Raw genomic sequence first — 24528 nt, 5'->3', positions numbered from 1 at the left:
AATTATTACAGCTGACCAACATTTCATTAGACTGTTCCAAGTTAATTCCTCTTTCTTATAGACATTTCTATATCTCCCCCGGTTTATGTATTCATCTGAAAAAGATCATTTGTTGTGGTAAAATGTTTAATTTCCTCCAACTTAACTGCAGAAACGTCTCTTGGCAGTAGCATGAGGTGCAATTCAATGCCAAATACAGGAAAATACAGCAGATATTGCTGCAACTTTCACTATCTCAGTGAAAATTAAGAGAATATTTAAGAAATGTTTAGCATTGAGTGTTCGAATAGAACGACAGAAAAACCAGCAGGGAAATCTGTGCTGTTTTAAATGTTACGGACTGCAAGTTTAATTTCAGCAGGATATTATAGCTGATCTACCCATGTCTCATCTTAAGCTACTAAATTTCAGAAAGTAATGTTTGCCTTGTTTTGAGCAGTGCCTGTTTTCTTTTGAGGGGATATATGGTGATTAACATGTGCTTTTTCACTATTCCCTTCCTTTTCCAGGGGACAGGATGGCCACATAAAGACTGAAGATATAAAAGATATTTTACAGACTGTAATTGAATCAAACTGTGAATCACAACAGTTCCTTTCAGGAACACAAGTGAGTGAGGTTAAAGGCATACAATTTTATGAGGTATTAGTACGAAATTGGGTGTTGTTAAACATTTGAATGGATTTCTCTGCTTTCTTTCCAACTAATTTGACAGTGCACACTTGAATTAGACCATTATCTTGTAGGTCAAATCACTTATACGAAATTTAACTCCAGATGTTTCATACCACTAAGTTGTAGTTGAAGCAAGACCCAGTTTCCCCACTGTTTTATCTTTGCTGTTATAGTTTTCTTTGCACTGCATGCCTGGATCTTTCTGCCAAAACTACATGAATGATACTCTACTAAAAGTACTCTGAAAACCCCATCACTTGGAAAAAAAAAACCTATTTAATATACAGTATTTCAGAGGATTGTTCAGGGTTAATGAACATTTTCTATGCTTCTTAATCTTGTATGGAATTAGGATCCATAGAGTTTTATTGAATGCAATGCAACTTAGATTGTTTATATATAGACTTTGATGAAACCTTTGATATCCAACAAAATAGATAACAATACCAGAAATGCTCAACAAGTCAGACATTATGGTTTTGCTGATAGGTCATTGACTTGGAACTGTTACAAAGATTAACCCTCAACAATAATTATCATTTAGGCACAGAGAGGATCTGTACTTACTAACGAGTGGCTTTATTGGCTCAGTTTACAAGTGTGAACATTTACACAAATGAATACCTGTGTGCACACCACTAGATTTCACTGTCCCACCATGAACATTCAAAGAAGAGAAAAAGTAATAGTTTTGTGGTGTTATTATCAAAATACAGTACAGGCTTGCAGAAGGAACAAGGAATCTACGATAGCCAGGCATTCTTCTTGATCTGGCAATAGTCCCCGTGTCTCTGATGTGGGGTCATCCACTTCTGCGATTGTTGGTCTCCACAAAGTTGTCACAGCAACACACACAAAATGCTGGAGGAACTCAGCAGGCCAGGCTGGAAAGAGTAAAAAGTCGACATTTTGGGCCGAGTCCTGACTGGCGTGCTGAGTTCCTCCAGCATTTTGTGTGTGTCGCTTGGATTTCCAGCATCTGCAGATTTTCTGGTGTTTGTAATTCTACAAAGTTGTCACTGTCTATGCTCCCAAAATTAGCCATTGTTATTCTTTTGCTTATCAGATCAATTTGTGATGTTTCAGTTTTCGTTGCCTCAGGGTCATCTAAATGACCTGTGTCAGTTTCTCATTGGATGTGACAAGCAGTATTATGGCTATCCTCTCAGCCTTGTTCCTTAGGTGACACACATAAAAGTTGCTGGTGAAGAAGGGTCTCGGCCTGAAACGTCGACTGCACCTCTTCCTAGAGATGCTGCCTGGCCTGCTGCGTTCACCAGCAACTTTTATGTGTGTTGCTTGAATTTCCAGCATCTGCAGAATTCCTGTTGTTTTTGTTCCTTAGGTGATTCTTTTGTTTTGTCCGACTGAGACGTTCCAAACCAGTCCAACCAGGTCAGCTGGGCCTAGATGACCAGATCATGGGCTGTTTCTTCTGCAAGACTGTATTTTGCATAATAACACCATAAAACCATAAGATATAGGAGCAGAATGAGACCATTTGGCCCATCGAGTCAGCTCTTCCATTTCATAGTTGATCCAATTTTCCCTTCAGTGCCAATCTCCTGCCATCCGTCTGTATCCTCTTAAATCCTGACCAATTAATGATCTTATCAACCTTTGTCTTAAATAGTCATAAAGACTTGGCCTCCACAGCTGCCTGCGGCAAAGAATTCCACAGATTCACCACCTTCTGGCTAAAGAAATTCCTTCTCATCTCTGTTCTAAAAGGATGTCCCTCTATTCTGAGGCTGTGTCCTCTGGTCTTAGACTCTCCCACCACAGGAAATATCCTTTCCACATCCACTCTATCAAGGCCTTTCACCATTGAATATGTTTCAATTAGGTCGCCCTTCATTTTTCTGAATTCTAGTGAATACAGGCTCAGAGCCATCAAACATTCTTCATATGACAAGCTGTTCAATCCTGGAATCATTTTCATGAGCGTCCTTTGAACTCTGTCCAGTTTCAATACATCCTTTCTAAGATAAAGGGCCCAGACCTGCTCACAATACTCCCAAGTGAGGCCTCACCAGTGCTTTATATTATTTCAACATTACATCCTTGCTTTTATATTCTAGTCTGCTTGAAATGAATGCTAACATCACATTTGCCTTCCTCACCACAGACTTAACCAGCGAATTAACCTTCAGGGAATCCTGTACAAGGACACCCACGTTCCTTTACACCTCATATTGTATTATTTCCTCTCTATTTAGAAAATAGTCAACCCTTTCATTTCTTCTTCCAAAGTACATGACCATACACTTTCCAACATTATATTCCATCTGCCATGTCTTTGCCCATTCTCCTAATCTGTCCTTCTGTAGCCTCTCTACTTCCTCAAGGCTACCTGCCCCTTCATCTCTCTTTGCATCATCTGCAAACTTTGCAACAAAGCCATCAATTCCATCATCCAAGTCATTGACATATAATATAAAAAGAATTGGACCTAGCATGGACCCCTGTGGAACTCCACTAGTCACTGGCATCCAACCAGAAAAGGCTCCCTTTATTCTAACTGTTTGTCTCCTGCCAATCAGCCACTGCTGATAATGAACTTATCATCTGAAAATGGTCTCAGGTTTATCAGATCAACAGAAACTCATTGTGTCTATGTTCAGTTGCTCTGATTAAGTTATCCTGGAGCAAGAATCAGTTCACCGAATAGTTCATAAAATGGCAGTTGCAAAGACAGCTTCACAAAATGGCCACCACGTGGCAGGAACAAATACTTTTGTTTCGTCTGTTTCCACTGCCCTCGCCTCATTTCTTTCTGCCCAACAGAATGTAACTCTTGTTTCTATTTCCGTTTCCAATTTTTTACCCAACATGGTAAGTATTTCCAGTATTTTCTATTCTTCCTTTTGATTTCCAACATCTGCAATACTTTCAGATTATAATGTAATTGGTGCATAAGAATCAGAAGCAGGAGGCTGCATCACCATTCATCAAGCATATGATTGACCTTTCTGGCTTCAACACTATCCCCATATTATATTCCCTGATTCACCTTTGATTCACGTGTCACTGAGTCTCCACAAGTCTCTTGGGTACAGAATTCCAGCGATTCACCATTCTCTGGTAGGAGAAATTCTTCCTCATTTTAGGCCTAAACAGCCCACTGCTTACTCTGTAACTCCTGATTCCAGACTCCTCAGCCAGGGGCAGCATCATCCCTATCCATGCTATTGACCCCTGTAAGAATTTTGTAAACTTTTTTAGTTCTACGCTCTAGAACAGAGCTTGAAGAGGATGTTTTCAAAAGGAGATTCCTCAAAAAGGTGACATCCATCATTAAGGACCCCCATCACCTAGGACATGCCCTCTTATTGCTACTATCAGGGAGGAAGACCCCCCTTCCTTCATAAGCTGGTGATAATAAATCTCATTCTGAAAATACATGTTTAATAAACTTAAGTCTCCTACAACAAGCAGCTGTACTCAAATTCTCTGGTAACGATAATTCTCTGTCTGTTTGCCTTTCTCATTGCATGCTAAACCTGCAAATTGACAATGAATTGAGTGCAAGGACACCCACATCCTTTTGAACATAATTAATTCCCTGATTTGTCACTATTTTAAAATAGACTGCTTTCCTTGAGTGTGCTCTGAAGTAGTTGACCTCACACTTAGCTTGCCGGTATCCTCTTTAGACCTCATTATGTCCCTCTCTCTTTGCAATTCTGTGCAGTTTTGTATTGTTATAATACTCGTTGATAAAATAAATCTAATGGGATTAACAGGGCAGTCACAGAGAATGCAGACATTGGTGTTAGCTTTTCTTGATTGAGATTGTTACGTAAAACTTTCTTCAAATTAAACAGAAGAGAATCTGCAGGTGCGGGAAATCCAGAACAACACACACGAAATGGTGGAGGAACTCAGCAGGTAAGGCAATATCTAAGGAAAGGTTTTCGCAGATGCAGCCTGACCTGAGTTCCTCTGGCATTTTGTGTGCGTTGCACTTCAGGTTAAAGCCTAGTAATGTATCATTGCTTTCCACTAACTCTGAAGGTCCAGAGGAGGTCACAAGAATGATCCCAGGAATAAAAGGATTCAATTTATAAATATGAGGAGCGTTTGATGACTCTGGACTTGTAGTCAGTTTAGAAGAATAAGGTGGAATCTCATTGAAACCTATTGAATATTAGGTAGAGTGGATGTGAAGAGGATGTTTCCTATTGTGAGGGAGTCTAGGACCAGAGTGCACAGCCTCAGAATACAAGAACTTCACTTCAGAACAGAGAAGAAGAGGAATTTCTTTAGCTAGAGGGTAGTGATTCAGTGGAATTCATTGCCACAGACAGCTGTGTGGAAGTTGTGGTAAGACAAGGGTTAAAGACAACTTCTGGGGAAGCATAATGTGGGGCAGTTGTAGTCCATTGAAACCACCAGAAGCCGGAAACACCTCTGCTCATTACAGACAAGTTAGATCGGGTTGACTGTGGCAGTGTGTACTCAAGCCAGGTGAATGGGGCTTCTGTAGAGAGACTTTTCTAGAAAGGTCCTCCTAAAGCACAACGGGGGATGCCGGAGACAGATGAGATAGGAAGAATGGAAGGATGTGAAACACACCCCAACAACTAAGGGATAATTGTTTTACTAAATACAAAATATTGATTGTCAACTGGAAGATTCGATTGACTTTTAGCACCTCTGTTGTGAAAGGCAGTTGATTTTACAAATAAAGAATTCAAACATAGACAATTTACCAAATGGTCAATATCCATAACTGATAAGCCAATTATGTATTAAAAATGCAGTTTCTGCCCTGGCTTCAGAACAGTATGTGACAGGGGTCATGCTGTTCTCTTTGCGCACAAGTAAACAAAAAGAACGCTTGAGTCATAAGAGTGAATGTGTATTGGGCCCAGTTATTTTAACTCTTTTATTATTGGCGACAACAGTTGTAGAAGCCAAGTCATTGGCTATATTTAAGGCAGAGGTTAGTAGGTTCTTGATTAGTAAGGGCATTAGAGGTTATGGGGAGAAGTCAGGAGAATGGGGTTGAGAGGGATCATAAATCAGCTGAGGTGGAATGGCACAGCACACCGTATGGCCTAATTCTGCTCTAATGCCTTCTCATTTTATGTCTCATGGTCTTATTTCTCTTGCTGACATCCTGCCTGTATCCTTATCTTTTATGGCTCTAAAAGAGATGGCTTCTTGCATTCTATGTCAATGATTTGGATGATGGAATTGATGGCTTTGTGGCTATGTTTGCAGATGATAGGTGAAGGGGCAGGTCGTGTTAGGGAAGCAGGGGGGCTGCAGAAGGACTTGGACAGATTATGAGAATGGGCAAAGAAGTGGCAGATGGAATATAGTGTAGGGGATAGTGTGATCATGAACTTGGGTAAAAGCAATTAAAGTGTAGACTATTTTCTAAATGGAGAAAATTCAAAAGTCTGAGGTGAAAACGGTTTGGGAGTCTTCATGTAGGGTTAAAAACATTAAAAGCATAAAGTCAGACACAAGTATGATCAAAAAATGACCTTTGTAAATTGTAAACACAAAATAATCTGCAGATGCTGTTGTCAAAGGAACACTCACAATGCGCTGGAGGAACTCAGCTGGTCGGTCAGCATCAGTTGAAAAGATTAGTCGACGTTTCGGGCCGAAACCCTTCGTCAGGGCTGAAGGAAGAACTTTGGGGAGGGTTTGAAGAATGCTGGTAGTTGATTAGCCAATCACCTCCCTGCTTCCCCTCCCTCACCCCTTTGTCTTTCAAATTACTGTTCCTTTCAACTACCAGCATTCTTCAAACCCTCCCCAAAGTTCTTCCTTCAGTCCTGACGAAGGGTTTTGGCCCGAAACGTCAACTAATCTTTTCAACTGATGCTGACCGACCAGCTGAGTTCCTCCAGCGCATTGTGAGTGTACCTTTGTAAATTGATATTGGTCTTCAGACAATGAGAATAAACTACTAAAAATGAGAGAAAATTAAATATGGAGGAATATGACACACTAGAACAGTGTAAAATGTTTGATATCACTAATGTAGAACTGCTTCCTCAGACATTGGGATTAAGTGGCTGATTTTCCTCACTGAATAACCAGAAGCTAATATTTACTGAGTGGGTTACAGCTAGATTGACAGAGGTAAAGTAAGAGAGTAGAACAAATAATATACTGTAAGAGAAGATTGTAAGATGTATAGATAGAAAAGAGAAGTATAAGTAAATGATACAAACAACAGGAATTCTGCAGATGCTGGAAATTCAAGCAACACACATAAAAGTTGCAGCATCTCTAGGAAGAGGTGCACGACGTTTCAGGTCTCGGCCTGAAGTGTCGACTGCACCTCTTCCTAGAGATGCTGCCTGGCCTGCTGCGTTCACCAGCAACTTTTATGTGTGTTGCTATAAGTAAATAATGTTCACTTAAGCCATAATTTGGGGAATTACTAACAAGTAGAGAAAAGGCAATAATTTAAAATAGTCTTTGATAGATGCTCTGGGTCAAAGACGCTTAAAACATCCCAATAGTAATAATAATGAAGGGGCTATAGTGAGGGAGGAAGTTAAATGTATGACAAAGTATTTCAGGTAAACTAATGGGACTGAAAACCAATAAGTTCCCAACCGGTTGGCCTACATCCTAGAGTCATTAAAAGAAGGAACTGCTGAATAGTTGTAATCTACTAAAATCTGATATATTTTCACAGTGGTTCAAAGATTTGCAAAATACAAATGTAATACTGCTTTTCAAGACAAAAAGACTGAATTTGTACCTTATTACATGAAATGATAAGCTAATTATGTGACGAATTGGAAAACTGGTTACCACATTCAGAATAACATAATACAGTACTTTGAGGTACTTCTAATTGATTCCAGTTAACTTCATTTTCCATTTTGTCCTGAGTTGCCTACTTGTTGATTTGTTACTTGTGATCTCTAGTACCTGCTGTTGAGTGCTTATTCAAATCTTGATTTCTTTCATGACTTGATGTTTGAACCTTGGCATATAGGGCAAAAGCATAAACTAGGTTATTTAGATCTGAATGTTACTATTGAAAATATCTATAGCCACACTCATTCTATAATGGTGAAAAACAGCACTATCTGTTACAGCATAACCAATGAACAATCCTATTTTTGAAGCTGATGTGTAACATGGTGTTCTAGGAGAAGCCAGTGGACAATGCAAATTCTCTACTGAATTTTGAAAGGCAATGTTGGATGAAGGAGAAAAACCAGCTGCAGAATGCCTTGAAAGAAGCTGAATCAGAACTGGCCAGAGTGATGGCAGAGATTGAAAATAGACCTCTGCGACACGACCTTGTTGACTCCTCCAATTTGAAGGTTGGTATCAAGGGGATTTGAATCTAAACCTCTCCAGTTATAGAGCCACCTTGATAGATAGATAGATACTTTATTGAACCCAAAGGAAATTGCGGTGTCACAGTAGCATTACAAGTGCACAGATGTAAATATTACAAGAGAAGTAGAAAGAATAAAAAATAAGTTATTACAAACAGTCTCGCAGGAGTGGGGGGAGTCATATAATGAGTTACCCTTGGCTATTAGGCTCTATAATGAGTCAACCCCGGTTGTAGGTTGACTCATTATAGAGCCTAAAAGCCAAGGGTAAGAACGACCTCCTATAGTTCTCTTTGGACCAGTGTAGTTGTCTTAGTCCATTATTAAAAGTGTTCCTCTGTTCAGCCAAGGTGGCATGCAGAGGGTGAGAAACATTGTCCAGAATTGCCAGGGTTTTCCATAGGGTCCTTTGTTGTACCACATCCTCCAGTATGTCCAGTTTGAATCCTATAACACAGCCAGACTTTCTAATCAATTTATTGAACCTGTTGGCATCACCCGTGTTGATGCCACTGCCCCAGCACACCACCGCATCGAAGGTTGTACAGGTGACAGCAGACTGGTAGAACATGTGAAGGAGATGCCTGCATACTCCAAAGGACCTCTGTCTCCTCAGGATGTAGAGGCGACTCTGGCCCTTCTTGTACACAGCCTCTGCATTGGTGCTCCTCAAGTCTGTCATCTAGGTGCACCCCCAAGTACTTGTAGGTCCTCGCCTTCAATAGTAACAGGCCTATTCCTAGAGTTCATCACCATCTCCTGTGTCTTACTAATGTTGAGCTGCGGATGATTCAGTTTGCAGCATTTGATCAAAGTTCTCACCAGAGCCCTGTATTCATCCTCTTGTCCTCCCTTTACACACCAAACTATGGCTGAGTCATCAGAGAATTTCTGCCGATGACATGGCTGAGTGTTGTATCTAAAGTCCGAGGTATACAGGGTAAACTGGAAGGGAGGCAATACAGTCCCCTATGGGTCCCCAGTGCTGTTTATAGCCATGTCTGTCACACAGCTCTGAAGCCACACAAACTGTGATCTGCCAGTATGAGTATATAGTGTGTATCATCACATCCTCCAAGACAAAAAAACTAAGCGAAATGTTGAGTTTGTTTCCGAATATTTGTGTCATGCTGAGGTCGCGTTGTATCTGATATTTTTGCATTTTAGACAAATTCTAAAGCATACAAAGGTAGAAGCCTGACCAAATGTTTCAATTGGTTTGAGAAATTTTAGGTACTTGTTTCTTTGCATGAAAATATACTTCCTTTCCCAATGCTGGCCAGAAAGTGCTTTAAAGAAAGTGCTTTGAGAAACTTTGAACTTTACTGTGCTCACGGACTTCTTCATCAAGTTATGGTATTGTTACACTGTTTGTAACTGTATGTTATAATTATGTGGTTTTGTCAGTTTTTTCAGTCTTGGTTTGTCCTGTGTTTTGTGATATCACACCAGAGGAAATAATGTATCATTTCTTAATGCATGCATTACTAAATGACAATAAAAGAGGACTACGTGTCTTCATAATCATAATCATAAAATAATGTTATGGAGATCAGTGACCTGTAGTTTTCCCAAAGATCAGGGCTGGGATCCCTGTTGTTTGTAATGTATTGATTTGGATGAAAATGTAGTGGTCTGATTAATAAGTTTGCAGATGACACAAAAATTGACAGAATTGCAGATAGGAAGGAAGAGTGTCAAAGGATGCAGTAGAATATAAATCGGTTGGAAATAGGAGAATGGCAGATGGAGTTTAATCTAGACAAGTGTAAAGTGGTTCTCTTTGGGAGGTCAAATGGGAGAGGAAAGTATACAGTAAATGGCAGGATCCTGAGGAGTGTTGGTGCATAGGAATCTTAGTATGCAAGATTATAATCCCCGATAGAAAACTGAGTAGTAAAAATGGAGAACAGCATACTAACTTCCATCGTTCGGGGCACTGAGTATATAAAAAAATTTGACTAGTCATATTGCAATGTATGCAGCTTGATTGTTGCAGGAAGGATATATGAAGGATGCCTCTATACAGAGAGGTTGGACATACTTGGATTGTTTCTCCTGGAATATCAGAGCCTGAGGGTGGCCTGATGGAAGTTTATAAAATTATGATAGACATAGAGTAGAAGGTCAGAGTTTTCTCCCCAGGGTGGAAATGTCAAATACAGAAGGGAATTGGGCTAAGGTGAGAAGGTGAAAGTTTAAAGGAGAGTTATGAGGCAATTTCCTTTTTTTGCCTGGAATATATTTGGTAAATGGAGGTGGTAGAGGTGATATTGTAGCAACATTTAAAGGGCATTTAATCAGATAAGTAAACAGTCAGGAGCCAGAGGGACATGGACCTTGTGCAGGCAGATGGAATTAGTTCAGGGTGGCACCATGATTGGTAGACATGATAGGCTGAAGGGCCTGTTCCTGTGCATTACTATTCTCTGTACTATTTTTTGTAACCTATGGACCATACTACATTCAACATTAGTATTTGGCCAATCTCCAAAACTATCAATATGTTAGTTTGCTGGCATGTGAAGAGTCATGAGTCGCCTGCTTTCCAGAAACATGCTTCTCGGATTCCAGACTATTTCTGCTGAGCCATCTCTTGAGATTACTTTGGGATGAGATATCAAAAAAACGCAACTAAGCTTGAGTTGAGAGTGGGTTGGAGGCGTACCTCCGCCAATTGACTTTTGTTTTTTGTTGACCTGAGATATCAGCACAGCACAGTTAGCACGTCACTATTAGACAGCAGCATCCCGCTGCTGTCCCCATGACATGTGGGTTTTCTCTGAATGCTCCCACATTCCAAAGACGTGCGAGTTAGTAGGTTAATCAGTCGCATGTGTCGTTGGGCAGTGCGGGCTCATTGGGCCTGTAGCACAGAATTAGACGCATCATTTCAGGTTGACTAACAGTAACAAACCCAACCTTAAAGGAAATTTGGAAGAGGTGCATTAACAAGGCAGCTTCTTGGAATAACATAATCTAGGCATCAGTGAATAATGTACAGAGGAAGTCATAATCAGACCCCAATGCCTGTGGGTTAACAAATCCGAAGAACCTGTGTCAAGTTGGGCATTGAATCTTGGATCTGATGAAGTAGAGCAGGACGTCATTGAAGAGTGACTGGAATTGAAGCGAAGAGCTCATTAATGGGGATCTGCTCAGACTGAGGAACAGAGATCACAGGAAGAGAAAGAAATTGTCAACGCATTACCGAAGCAGCTCACAATGCAGCAGCTTTCAGGGGCATAATGTCACATGGAAAAAATCAGAAGCAGGAGTCAAGAGTCAACTTTATTTTTACATATACATTTACATGTATTAAGAAATTGCTGTGGTGTGCTGGCACTACATGCATCAAAAGTGACAACTCTCAATTACACAGAATAAAGAATTGTATAAAAATAAAGATAGAAGTATAGATATGGAATAAAGTGTACATAAATTCATAACGCCATGTATTTACAATGTAAAGTAGTATTATTAAAAGCAGTTTACAGTGTTTACGGTGCAGTGACTGAGGTAATAGAGGGGGTGGGGGGAGCTAACTTAAATGATTGATCAGACTAACTGCCTGGGGGAAAAAACTTTTAAGCTGGAATGAGCCTAACATAGAGGGCAGCATTAGATGTGATTACTGGATGGAAGAGAGGTTGACAAAGTGATGTTGGGGGGCGGGGGGTGGGAGTGGGAGAGAGGGAGAGGGAGTGGGAGCAGAGTAAAGTGGATAGAGATATATCTTGTATGTTTCACATGATGAATACCTTGAAAGGGCAGAAAGTACTTTGTTGTCTTGATAGTGGAATTAGTTGTTCATAAAATGATATTTGATTATTTTAAATACTCGTGATGTATTTTAAGTGTGCAGGACTTTATTGATTGAGATTGAGCACCGAAAACATTTTTCACACTGAAACTCGTAGGAATTTTATATTTATGAATGCTTCACAAGTTATTTTACCCATCATGTCAAATGAGGGAGATGTATAGTGCTCCTTAAAGCATAATGTTATTGGATGATTTTTGCTCTTGAGCTATAGACATAAAAATGTAAAGTTTTCTGTGTTTATATGCAGATGCAGCGACTTTATGGCAAGTACCTTCGGGCTGAAAGTTTTAGGAAAGCCTTGGTGTACCAGAAGAAGTACCTCTTGCTGCTTTTGGGAGGATTCCAGGAATGTGAACAGGCAACCCTGTGTTTAATTGCACGTATGGGAGTATACCCTTCTCCTACAGACCTCCACATGCCCAAACGGCATTCCCGTCCATTAACAAAATTCCGCTCCACCATTAGAGTGGTCATCGCAATTTGCAGGTATGAATTCTCTTTAAACTTAATGGTAAAACTGGTTTAATTGCTTTCCCACGAGTGGCTCTTTTGAGTGATTATCTGTCAAGACATTTGCTTGGTGCCTTTTGTTTCTGAGACCATAAGACATGGCATCAGAAATAGGCCATTTGGCCCATCGAGCCTGTTCTGCCATTCCATCATGGCTGATTTATTATCCCTCTCAACCCCATTCTCCAGCCACCTTCCCATAACCTTTCACACCCTTACTAATCAGAACCTTTTTCCCCCCAGAATCAGGCTTAATATTACTGGCATATGTCGTGAAATTTGTTGTTTTATGGCAGCAATACATTCCAGTACTTAACAATAAAAAGCATCCAGGTCATGATCTCTTCTCGATACCACCAGCAGGTAGTAGGTACAAGAGTCTGAAGACACACAGTCAACATTTTAGAAACAGCTTTTTTCCTCCTCTGTCGGATTTCTAAAGGGCCCATTAACACCATCTCCCTATTCCTGCTTTGCGCTGTATATTTTCTTTATTATTGCAACTTCATAGTATTTTTTTCATGTACTGCTGCCACTGGGCAACAATTGTCACGGCAAATCTCCGTGATAATAAACCTGATTCTGTTTAAAGACTAAATTACTTGGCATCAGCTATGTAATACAATCTGAACGGCTGTATGATGATACCTTGTGTTGCTGATGTAAACAGTTTGATTTTTAAAGCTCCGTTGGCTGGTGAAGGATAGATCGTTTAGTAAGATTAAGTTTGAAAATAAAACTTTGTTACTAGCTCTAGAGTAGATGCTGTATAGATTACTCAGCAGGTAAACAGTGTGTTTGATTTAATTTTTTTGTGAGGTTTGTCCCAGCTTTGTTCAGTGCTGTTAATGTCCCAATCTGTACCTCTTCAGGCTGAAATTCCTGGTGAAAAAATGGCAGAAAGCAACAAGGAAAGGTCTGTACTCTGCATCTACAGCGAATGGTATTGGAGGCGGTCAAGGTACGACTGGAAATAATTGTTTTCATTTCTCCAAATGTATACCTGTGAAGATAAGATAATACCTGGGTAATTTTAATGTATATTTAAATAGCCTGTAGCATTTTTAGTTGAAATGACAAGATTTATAAAAGGAACTGTGGAAGCATTTGAAGTTTTATCTTAAAATACTGTAAATTATTAAGAATGTTAAGTTGTGGGATGAATACAAACTGCTCAATAGACCCATTTCAGTCCAAACGCCCCCTCATAAGATCCTAATCTGAAGGAGAAGAGACCTGACATCCATCTCAATGTGAAGGTAACAAAATAATGACAAACCTTTATTCTCAGAGTTGTAGCTGTCAGAATCTGGTCGCAAAATTTGTTTGGTGACAGCAGTACAGTGCAATGCATAAAAATAATATATAAGTCACAGTAAGAAATATATAAACACAAGAGATCCTGCAGATGCTGGAAATCAAAAGCAACACACACAAAATGCTGGCAGAATTCAGCAGGTCAGGCAGCATCTATGGAAATGAAAGACAGCTGATGTTTTAGGCTGAGACCCTTCATCAGGACTCCAGTTATACATGTATGTATATATAGTAGTGTAAAAAGAGTCAAAAAATAACAAGTTAGTGTTAATGGGTTAATTAATTGTCTATTTAGAAATATGGTGGTGGGGAAGAAGCTGTTCTTAAAATGTGAGCAGTTTAGATTATAGTATTATTTTAGACCATAGAACAGCATAATACTGGAACAGGCCGGTCAGCCTACAGTGTTGTGCCAAACTAGTTAAACTATTGATTAAATATCTGATTAAATTGATATCTTCTGCTCACATAACTTCAATAGCCCTCCATTCTCTGCGCACTCATGTACTTATCTAAGAGCCTCTTAAATGCTTCTATCATATTCGCCTACAGTCCCACCTCTGGCAGCGCGCGCGCGCGCGCACACACACACACACACACACACACACACACACACACACACACATATATATTATATATCAATCATATCTTCATATCTTTCCCTGCACATCTTCTTTGAATTTACCACCCCCCACATAACTTAAATGCTTAAATGTGGTTTCTCTGGTATTAAACATTTCCCCTGGATGTCTACCCTATCTGTGCTTCTCATAATCTTATAAACTTCTATCAGGTCCCTCCTCTGTTATAAGAAGAGGTCTCTCCTACCTCTCCTCCTCCCCTTAAGACAGTGGATCAAATGAGGCCATTCAGCCCTTTGCATGTGCTCTTGACATTCCGTCATGATTGATTTATTATCTTCTGCCTTTTTCCCGCAACCTTTGGCGTTCTTAATAATCAAGGACAGTTCAACCTCTGTTTTAAATGCATCTAATGACTTAACCCTCACAGCCATCCGTAGCAGAATTCCAGAGATTCACTGCTGGTTGAGTAAAAAAAAAAAAAAAATTCCTCCTCATCTCTGTTCTGAAGGATCACCCTTGTATTCTGAAGCTGTGCCCTCCTAGACTCCCTCACTATAGGAAACATCTACTCCACATCCCATTTATCTAGGCCTTTCAATATTCGATTGATTTCAATAAGATCCCACCTCATTCTTCTAAACTCCAGCAAGGGCAGGCCCAGAGCCATCAAACACTCCTCATACGTTAACCCTTTCATTCTCCGAAGCATTCTTGTAAACCTCCTCTGGACCCTCTCCAATGCAGCATATCATTCTGAAATAAGGAGCCCAAAACTGCCCACAACTACTCTGTGCAGTCTGTCTTATAAAGCCTCAGCATTACATCCTTGCTTTTATATTCTAGTCCTCTCAAAATCCAGTCCAATTTTGTTTAAAGTTTCTTTGCCAGGCATAAATCAATTACTTTGTTCTGACTCCGTGGAAAGAGAAACATTTAATGTTTCAGTTCAAAGACATCAAAACTGGTGAGAGAAAGCAAGTGACCTAAGTAGCAGAGAAGATGGGGGAGAGCAGCGGGTGGGAGATAGGGAGTGTGTAACATAGGTTCAAATGATGCAGCCATTGAACAGACAACTAAATAGCTGCCAGAATCTGGATCAGACAGCATGTTTCAGGTTGAGCCCATTCATTTTTTTGTCTCCGCCGCATCTGTTCTCAAGATGAGCTAATCTACTTCAGGGCATCTGAGGTGTTCTTTTTCATGAAATGGGGATTCTTACGCCCACCTCCACCTTTCACACTGTGGTTGATAGAGCCCTCGCCCTCACCCACACCTATTCCATTTCACTTCACACACTTGCACTCTCTTCTCACCTTGATTCATTACTTTTCACCCACCAACCTCTCGATCCAGCACATCACTATAACGTGAATGTGGTTCCAGCTACCCTTTTCTGATTTCCACAGAGACTACTCTTGCCACGACTCCTTGGTTCTCGCATCCATTCCCACCTTAACTCTCTCTCACTTCTATGCAGGAACCTAAACAGCTCCTCCAGGTGAGACAGATGCTGAAGTGCAGCTCCTCCAAACTTGACCATTGCGTTTGGCGCTCTTAATGTGGTCTCATCGATATCAGTGCGACTGAGCACAGACTGGGTGACTGCGTTGTAGCAGTGGCCATCTGGAGCACCCCATTGCGAGCCCCTTCCTCATTCCCACAGCATCCCCCAGTGTTAGGATGAGGCCAAACACAAACTAAACAAACAACATAATGTATTTTGCCTGAGCACTCTACAACCTAATGGCATAAACATTGAATTCTCCACTTTCAGGTAACCTGTTCTCCCTCTGTCCTCTCACGTGCACCTTCCGAAAAGCAGTCCAGATGTAGGGCCAGGTTTTGACTCAAAATGTTGACTGTCATTTTCCCTCAAGAACCCTGCATCTTATGGATAAATGGACAGCCCTGCATCATATTTTCTGCCTGTACTGTACTTTCTCTGTAGCTATTATTTTGCATTATGTTACTGCTTTCCCTTCTACTACCTCTGTCTTCTCTGAGGATCATCACCTTGTCATGGTGGACAGGCTGGTGACTCCCTGACATCCTGAGTGCAGCGCCATCTGGCACTTAGCTTCTCGTAAAGTCATCCGTAGTGGTGAGGTCGGGGGGGGGGGGTGGGGGGTGGTTCCAGACAGACAGCAATCCAACCGAGACCTCAGCAGTGGAGCTGGTGGAAGATGACATATCACAAAGGCTGTGAAGGCGGAGGAAGGCAGCAGTGAAGGGTCTCCAGCCATGTTACATTCCGTGCTGCTGGACCCCGACCCTGATCTGTCAAAGACCATGTAGTGGCTGTTTGTGCAAGAGCCTCCCCACATTAAACAAAGTCACTCACAGGCATTCTCCATTAAGGGAATAACTCCTAGGAGAATATCATACTCGACTCAACTTCCTACCTCAGTGCACTGATGTGATAAAATTACCTGTATGGATGGCATGCTGAATAAAGCTTTTCACTGTACCTCAGAACATGTGACAATGATAAACCAACTGACCAAAGCTTTGCCCATTTGAAAGGCTGATTTGATAACCCTGTGATGGATCTACAGTATGAAAAAGGAGTAGGCTAAATCTTGTTGGTATTCAATTTGCTGAGTTACCCAGCACTATTCTCCCTCACAAACAAGAGAAAATCTGCAGATACTAGAAATCCAACCAATACCCACAAAATTCTGGAGGAACTCAGCAAACCAGACAGTATCTATGGAAAAGAGTACAGCTAAAGTTTTGGGTTGTGGCCCTTCAGCAGGACTGCAATTCTCCCTCATTTGATTTGACATGCACAATGCATTTCACTGTATGTTTTGACATACATGTGACAAGTAAAGGTAATCTTAATTGTCTTAAACTTAATTTAGTTTTGCAGTTCATATCAGACCTGGAGCGTCTCACTGGGGGTTCTAGACAAAGCCTAGGGAAAGAAGTAGACTAAAGCAAAATAATTAAAAATGTTTCCAATTATTGCTCAGTGCTCATTTTTTGTTTTTTAGCATTTAAAATGTTAATTATTTACTTTGACAGAAAACAAAGCTCTGCTCCCCGCTTTGTTAGCTGTCCAAATTTCTCCGTGTTTTCAATCAGGTCATCTGCAAAGCTGAGTATTAGAGGTGGATGACCCTCTACATTCGACCCAGGTTTGCCCATTAAGTACATGGACTGTGCCCAACAAGATCTGGTCCAATATGTGACTCTGAATCAAAAGCCCTAATTGTCATTTTTCCCTTTCTAAAGAATCTCTGCGGCATTCTTATTCTGAAATAAAATGGTAACCATCTTAAAATAACATGAGTGTTGGATATAAAAAGACTAAATTAATCCTGGTCTAGGTGACTTCTCTCAGTTCTTGGAACACAAAGTCAAGAAGCAGTGGAGGAAAGCTTTTCTGATTGTTTTCAGCAAATGAAATAAACCATGTAGAACTTCTTTTTTTATATTCTTTGAATAATGCACCTGATCTCAGTTTACATCTTTTGGGATAATAAGTGAATTTTATTCTGTGCCTCAAATATTTGGGTAGTGATTAATGAATTTTTTTAAGGGTGAATTTCCAAATGGCTGTGGTGTGGGGATTGCCTGTATTCCAATATCTGCTTCTGTACAAGTAAGCACATTTTAAGGGGCACAAGATGACCAGATAAGAGAAGGCACCTGTCTTATCAAGCAACTGAACTTGGTAACTCAGAATTTTCTTACTCTATTTCCAGCTCCACCCGCTAAAACTGAAGTCCTTCGGCAACAGCAATCAATATTGACTCACATTACAAACTCACCACCAACCAAGGATAATGTTTCTGCTCGCAGACTTAATAATGCAAGTCACCAATCACCAAAGTCTTCCTACCGACTGCAGAATAGGTGAGATGGATTATCAAGCTGAGAGATCGAATCCATTGTAACATGTAGACCTGAATCTAGGCACACGAGGGTCTTTTTCAGTGATAAGCACATTAGTTCTTTGTTTGCCATTCATGATCCATTCGGATCCCAAGGATCTCGACTGGTCTAAGACTTTCATAGTCACAGCTAACGAGACGAAGTCTTCCTTTCACAAGGTCTCATTAAATCATTTGGTTCGTGCCCTATGTTAACGCAGTTGGATTGGAAATGAGCAGGGTTGGAAAACACCAGTGCTAAGATGTGTGCAGTACAAAGCTGGGCCATCAAACCATTTCTTCCTTTTTAAACTTTTACGATTGTGTTATTAAAATAAATTAAATGTGAAACAGTTTCATTATTGGTCTTCACTGCTATTTCAGCATGCTTATTTTTGTTGTGCTTTTGGTGCTGTTGGAGAGGGGAGGAGGATATTTAGTTAATGCACCAATCAAATTAGGACAAAGTATACACATTGTTGATTGAAATATTGTAACTTTGCATTATTTAAGAGAAGCAAAGAATGTGTGAGGAATTATTTCCAGTGGTTGAGTTGGAAGATACATCTTCCCCTTTGAAATTGTCTAGACTAACCAGGCTGTACAAGTATATGGATCTATGTCAGTGGCAGTAGTGGTAGGTAAAGTGGTGAAGGTGATATACAGGATAATTGTTGGGGCATAGAATATAAAAGCAGGAAAGATACGGTTCAACTTTGTAAAACTTTGATTAAGCCCACACTGTACAATTCTGATTGCATACTATAGAAACAGTGTGATTACTGTGAAGAGGCTGTGGAGCAGACTCACCAGGTCTGGCATGGAATAATTCCATTATCAGGAGAGACTGGGTTTGTTATCCTTTTGGAGCATAGGAAGTTTAAGAGACTGCCTGATTCAAAATTATGAGATGGGGTTAACAGTCACTGGCTAAAACTCAAGGACTTAGGTCATGCCAAGAAGTGAAATGTTTAGAGGAAATCCCTACAATTACAGAGATGTTTTCAGAGTCTTCTACTATAAAGGCAAATAATGAAGTATCTGACACTCCCTTATTTCCTTTAAATTTCTTGATCTCATTTTCTGTTACCAATGCTGAAGTTAGTCTCTCCCTTAATACATACCCACAGAATTTAATACTGTCAGTTTCTATATTTTTTATACTAGTTTACTCTCTTAATCTGCTTTTGTTCTGCCCTGCCCATTGACAATAGACAATAGGTGCAGGAGTAGGCCATTCGGCCCTTCAAGCCAGCTCCGCCTTTCACTGTGATCATGGCTGATCATCCACAATCAGTACCCAGTTCCTGCCTTATCCCCATAACCTTTGATTCCGCTATCTTTAAGAGCTCTATCCATCTCTTTCTTGAAAGCATCCAGAGACTTGGCCTCCACTGCCTGCTGGGGCAGAGCATTCCGATATCCACCACTCTCTGGGTGAAAAAGTTTTTCCTCAACTCCGTTCTAAATGGCCTACCCCTTATTCTTAAACTGTGGTCTCTGGTTCTGGACTCACCCATCAGTGGGAACACGCTTCCTGCCTCCAGCGTATCCAATCCCTTAATCTTACATGTTTCAATCAGATCCCCTCTCATCCTTCTAAGTTCCAGTGTATACAAGGCCAGTCGCTCCAATCTTTCAACATATGACAGTCCCGCCATCCCGGGAATTAACCTTGTGAACCTACGCTGCACTCCCTCAATAGCAAGAATGTCCTTCCTCAAATTTGGAGACCAAAACTGCACACGATACTCTAGGTGTGGTTTCACCAGGGCCCTGTACATCTGCAGAAGGACCTCTGCTCCTTTACACAGTTCCCCTTGTTATGAAGGCCAGCATGCCATTAGCATTCTTCACAGCCTGCTGTACTTGCATGCTTGCTTTCAGTGACTGATGTACAAGAACACCTAAATCTCGTTGTGCTTCCCCTTTTCCTAACTTGAATCCATTTAGATAATAATCTGCCTTCCTGTTCTTACCACCAAAGTGGATAACCTCACATTTATCCACATTAAACTGCATCTGCCATGCATCTGCCCACTCACCCAGCCTGTCCAAGTCACCCTGCATTCTCATAACATCCTCCTCACATATCACATTGCCATCCAGCTTTGTGTCATCTGCAAATTTGCTAATGTTACTTTTAATCCCTTCATCTAAATCATTAATGTATATTGTAAACAGCTGCGGTCCCAGCACTAATCCCTGCGGTACCCCACTGGTCACCGCCTACCATTCCGAAAGGGACCCGTTAATCGCTACTCTTTGTTTCCTGTCAGCCAGCCAATTTTCAATCCATGTCAGTACTCTGCCCCCAATACCATGTGCCCTAATTTTGCCTACTAATCTCCTATGTAGGACTTTATCAAAGGCTTTCTGAAAGTCCAGGTACAGTACATCCACTGGCTCTCCCTTGTCCACTTCATAGTTATATCTTCAAAAAATTCCAGAAGATTAGTCAAGCACGATTTCCCCTTCATAAATCCATGCTGACTCGGACCTATCCTGTTACTGCTATCCAGATGTGTCGTAATTTCATCTTTTATAATTGACTCCAGCATCTTTCCCACCACTGACGTCAGGCTAACCGGTCTATAATTCCCTGTTTTCTCTCCCCCTCCTTTCTTGAAAAGTGGGACAACATTAGCCACCCTCCAATCCACAAGAACTGATCCTGAATCTATAGACCATTGGAAAATGATTACCAATGCGTCCACGATTTCTAAAGCCACCTCCTTAAGTACCCTGGGATGCAGATCATCAGGTCCCGGGGACTTATCAGCCTTCACAGCCAGCAGTCTATCCAACACCATTTCCTGCCTAATATAAATTTCCTTCAATTCATCCATTACCCTAGGTCCTTTGGCCACTATTATATCTGGGAGATTGTTTGTGTCTTCCCTAGTGAAGACAGATCCAAAGTACCTGTTCAACCCGTAGGAGTCTTGATTCTGAGAAATATCATTGACATAGAGTCAGTCACTTTGCCAATGGAATTGACAGTTTTTTGAGCCTTTCTAGTGCTTTGAAGTACCTGCTGTCAATCTTCCACCTTTAGTCCACTGCTTAATGCCCAAGAATGGAAAAGTCTACAAAAAGTGGTGGATACAGTCCAGTCTATCACAGGAATAATCTCCCCACCATTGAGCATATCTGCAAGGAACTCTGCCACAAGAAAGCAGCATCCATCATCAAGAACACCCACCATAACAAGCTATACTCTCTCCTTGCTGCTGCCATCTGGAAGGAGGTACAGGAGCCTTAGGTCCCACACCACCAACTTAGAACAACTATTACCCTTCAACCATCAGGCTCCTGTACCAGCATGGATAACTTCACTCACCTCAACACTGAACTGATTCCACAACCTATGGACTTACTTTCAAGAACTCAATAATGCATTTTCTCAGCATTTATTTATTCACTTGTTTGTTATTTTTTTTGTTGTACTTGCACAGTTTGTCTTTTGCACATTGGTTGCTTGTCAGTCTTTGTGTGTAGCTTTTCATGGCTCTATTTTGTTTCTTTGTTCTGCTCTGAATGCTTGCAAGAAAATAAATTTCGGGGTAGTATATGGTGACATGTATGTAATTTGATAATAAACATACGTTGAACCCAGCTGACCAGGAGCTTTGTACATTTTTGTGTTATAAATTAAATGGAAGATGAGGTTACATTGTGCAAGGTGATAGTGACACCTGCCCTTTATTTGTTACACAGATCATATTTCTCACTCGGAGGAGGGCAGGACCAGTCAGTCCTTTCAAGCAATCAGGATCCAGAACGCTCACTCACTGAATATATTCAGAGACTTGAGGCAATCCAGCAACGACTTGGAGGTATGTAAACCTTTAACTGTCACGTGCTCTTCTCAGACCAACCCTTTTGGTTTGACCATAACTTGCCTCCACTCCACTTCTGTATGTTCCTGGGTGATGTGAGTTCGGCGGATGCCATAGCTGGGTTAGATGTTTGATGAATAGCGTGCAGTGCCATTTACACTGGGTTTCTGTATGCTCCTGAAACATGGACTTGATGGCCTTGGTGACTTCCCGAACGGTTCCTCTATTTTGTTGGGCCACGGTTTCCCACAAGATGACAGGGAAGTTGTGTTTTAAAACTGGCATTTGAGAACAACCATGCTGCCTCCCAGAATAGTTTTTTGGGAATATGCTGTAAGGCGCCAAATGAGTTCAATGCCAGTTGTGGTGGCCTAGTCAAAGTTCAAAGTAAAGTTTATTATCAAAGTACATATATGTCACCATATACAACCCCAAGATTCATTTTCTTATGGGCATACTCAACAAATCTATAGACTAGTAACTATAATAGGATCAGTGAAAGATCAACCAGAGTGCAGACGACAACAAACTGTGCAAATGCAAATATAAATAAATAGCAGAGAATAAGGTGAACATGAGATGAAGAGACCTTGAAAGTGCATTCATTGGTTGTGGGAAATTTCGATGGGCCAAGTGAAGTTGAGTGTCGTTATCCCCTTTTGTTCAAGAGCTTGATGGTTGAGGGGTAGAAACTGTTCTCAGACCTGGTGGTGTGAGTTCTGAAGTTCCTGTACCACCTTCCTGATGGCAGCAGCGAGAAGACAGCATGACCTGGGTGGTAGGGGTCCCTGATGATAGATGCTGCTTTCCTACGAAAGCATTTTATGTAGATGTGCTCAAAGATTGGAAGGGCTCTGCCCGTGATTTAATGGGTCAAATCCACATTTTCTGTTCAAAAGCATTGGTGTTTCCATATAAGGCTATGATGCAGCCATTCAATGTACTCTCCACTACACATCTATAGAAGTTAGTCTGTTTCTCAGCGTATTTGGAGGGTTTTGTGTAAAGAGTGTTGGTGTATACTCCCCTCCTAATATTTTCCTCCATTTTGATTGATTTCTCCCTCCTTCTGTGGTTTACTGACTCTTGCAGATACAATAGTGGTGTTCAAGAGGCACTTAGATAAACACATGGGCATGCAGGGAATTGGAGTGCGTGCAGAAGGGATTTGTTTAATTTGACACCAAACAGATTGAAGGGCCTGTTCTTGTGCTGGATTCTTCAGATTTCTGAGTGACCATTCTACATGAGCAAGCCAAAACTTGAGTGTTTGAGATCATTGCTTTCTTGTTTTTGTTGATGTGCAAGTGGTTTGTTGACAAACTCGAGGCGTCAGTTGTTGAGGCACTGTCTAGGCGATGGGAGAAATCTGTGATTAATGTTGGGTAGAAATGTGGAATGCTGGACAGCATCCTTCCCCTTGTATCATGACAGGTGAATTTTGAGTCCATTTCACCTCTTACAGGCTTTCTCCATAACAGTATTTGACTCTATCAGTCTGTGTCCTGAAAGTTCACATTGAATTGTTACTGGAACCCATCTCATGTTGTTTCAACTGTTTTTTCATTTCTAGGAACGTCTCCAGGAACATCCCGACGTAGAAGCAGCATGAAATAAGTGGATCCTATATGGACACAAAACTGCTCCTTTATGAATATGGTTAAAATGTGTTTATCTATATTGATCCTCCTTGTGATCAAGGGATAATTAAATGTATACAGCCACATCTACACGTTGTCCAAGCACAGAAGAATCTTGTATTTAAAATAAGATGAAGAATCCCGCAGTGTTTGCTAATAAATTGGACATTTATGTCTCCTTATGTTGGAAACATTATTATCCAATCAGGCTGGGTGAGTTAGTATCCACCATTGAATTGTATGTTGTGCATGATTGTTTGAATGTGTGGTTTCATGTGTGTACGTATGCTTGCTTTTCTAGAAGAATGATAGTCAACAACTTCGAGCTTTTTATCCCAGTGGCTTGTGTGCCATTGTGCATAACTCAATGTAGAAAACAAGATTTTTTAAAAAGGTTATTTTTGTAAATGTTGGCTTTTGTTCTTTGCATAAAAATAAAGTTTACATAGGTATTTGTGAAAAATGTGTTCTCTTTGATGTATTCATGTATTTGTACATATTAAATCATTCAGTAACTTGGAAACTCCTACTATGAAATGTTTTATTCACTTGCCAGCCTTCTAGGATCCTCAGCTTAAACATTAAAACTGCCCTTTATATACATGTACCTAATAAAGTGGCCACTGAGTGTATGTTCATGGTCTTCTGCTGCTGTAGCCCATCTACTTCAAGGTTTGAAGTGTTATGTGTTCAGAGATGCTGTTCTGCACACCGTTGTTGTAATGTGTGGTTATTTGAGTTACTGTCACCTTGAACCAGTTTGGCCATTCTCCTCTGACCTCTCTCACTAACAGAGCATTTTCATCCACAGAACTGCCACTCACTGGATATTTTTTGTTTCTCGCACCATCCTCTGTAAACTGTAGAGAATTTTGTGCATGAAAAACCCAGGAGTTTAGCAGTTTCTGAGATGCTCAAACCACATTGT

General features: G+C 40.7%; 1 protein-coding gene across 5 annotated transcripts in view; it reads left to right on the top strand.

The window, feature by feature from the left end:
* Nucleotides 1-24140, top strand: part of pcnt (pericentrin) — a 227886-nt gene extending 203746 nt beyond the window's left edge. For all 5 annotated transcript variants that reach the window (XM_063051522.1, XM_063051521.1, XM_063051520.1 and 2 more), the window contains 7 exons: nt 510-609; nt 7809-7985; nt 12077-12315; nt 13212-13300; nt 17951-18101; nt 21839-21957; nt 23534-24140. In XM_063051522.1, coding sequence (XP_062907592.1) covers nt 510-609; nt 7809-7985; nt 12077-12315; nt 13212-13300; nt 17951-18101; nt 21839-21957; nt 23534-23577 — 919 coding nt within the window. In that variant the 3' untranslated portion in view covers nt 23578-24140. The remainder of the gene's footprint in view (nt 1-509; nt 610-7808; nt 7986-12076; nt 12316-13211; nt 13301-17950; nt 18102-21838; nt 21958-23533) is intronic.
* The last annotated feature ends 388 nt before the right edge of the window (nt 24141-24528 follow it).

Source organism: Mobula hypostoma, chromosome 6, assembly GCF_963921235.1.
Source record: "Mobula hypostoma chromosome 6, sMobHyp1.1, whole genome shotgun sequence".
Classification (NCBI taxonomy): Eukaryota; Metazoa; Chordata; class Chondrichthyes; order Myliobatiformes; family Myliobatidae; genus Mobula; species Mobula hypostoma.
The sequence above is the reverse complement of the archived record's forward strand: the minus strand, read 5'-3'. Positions and strand labels throughout refer to the sequence as shown.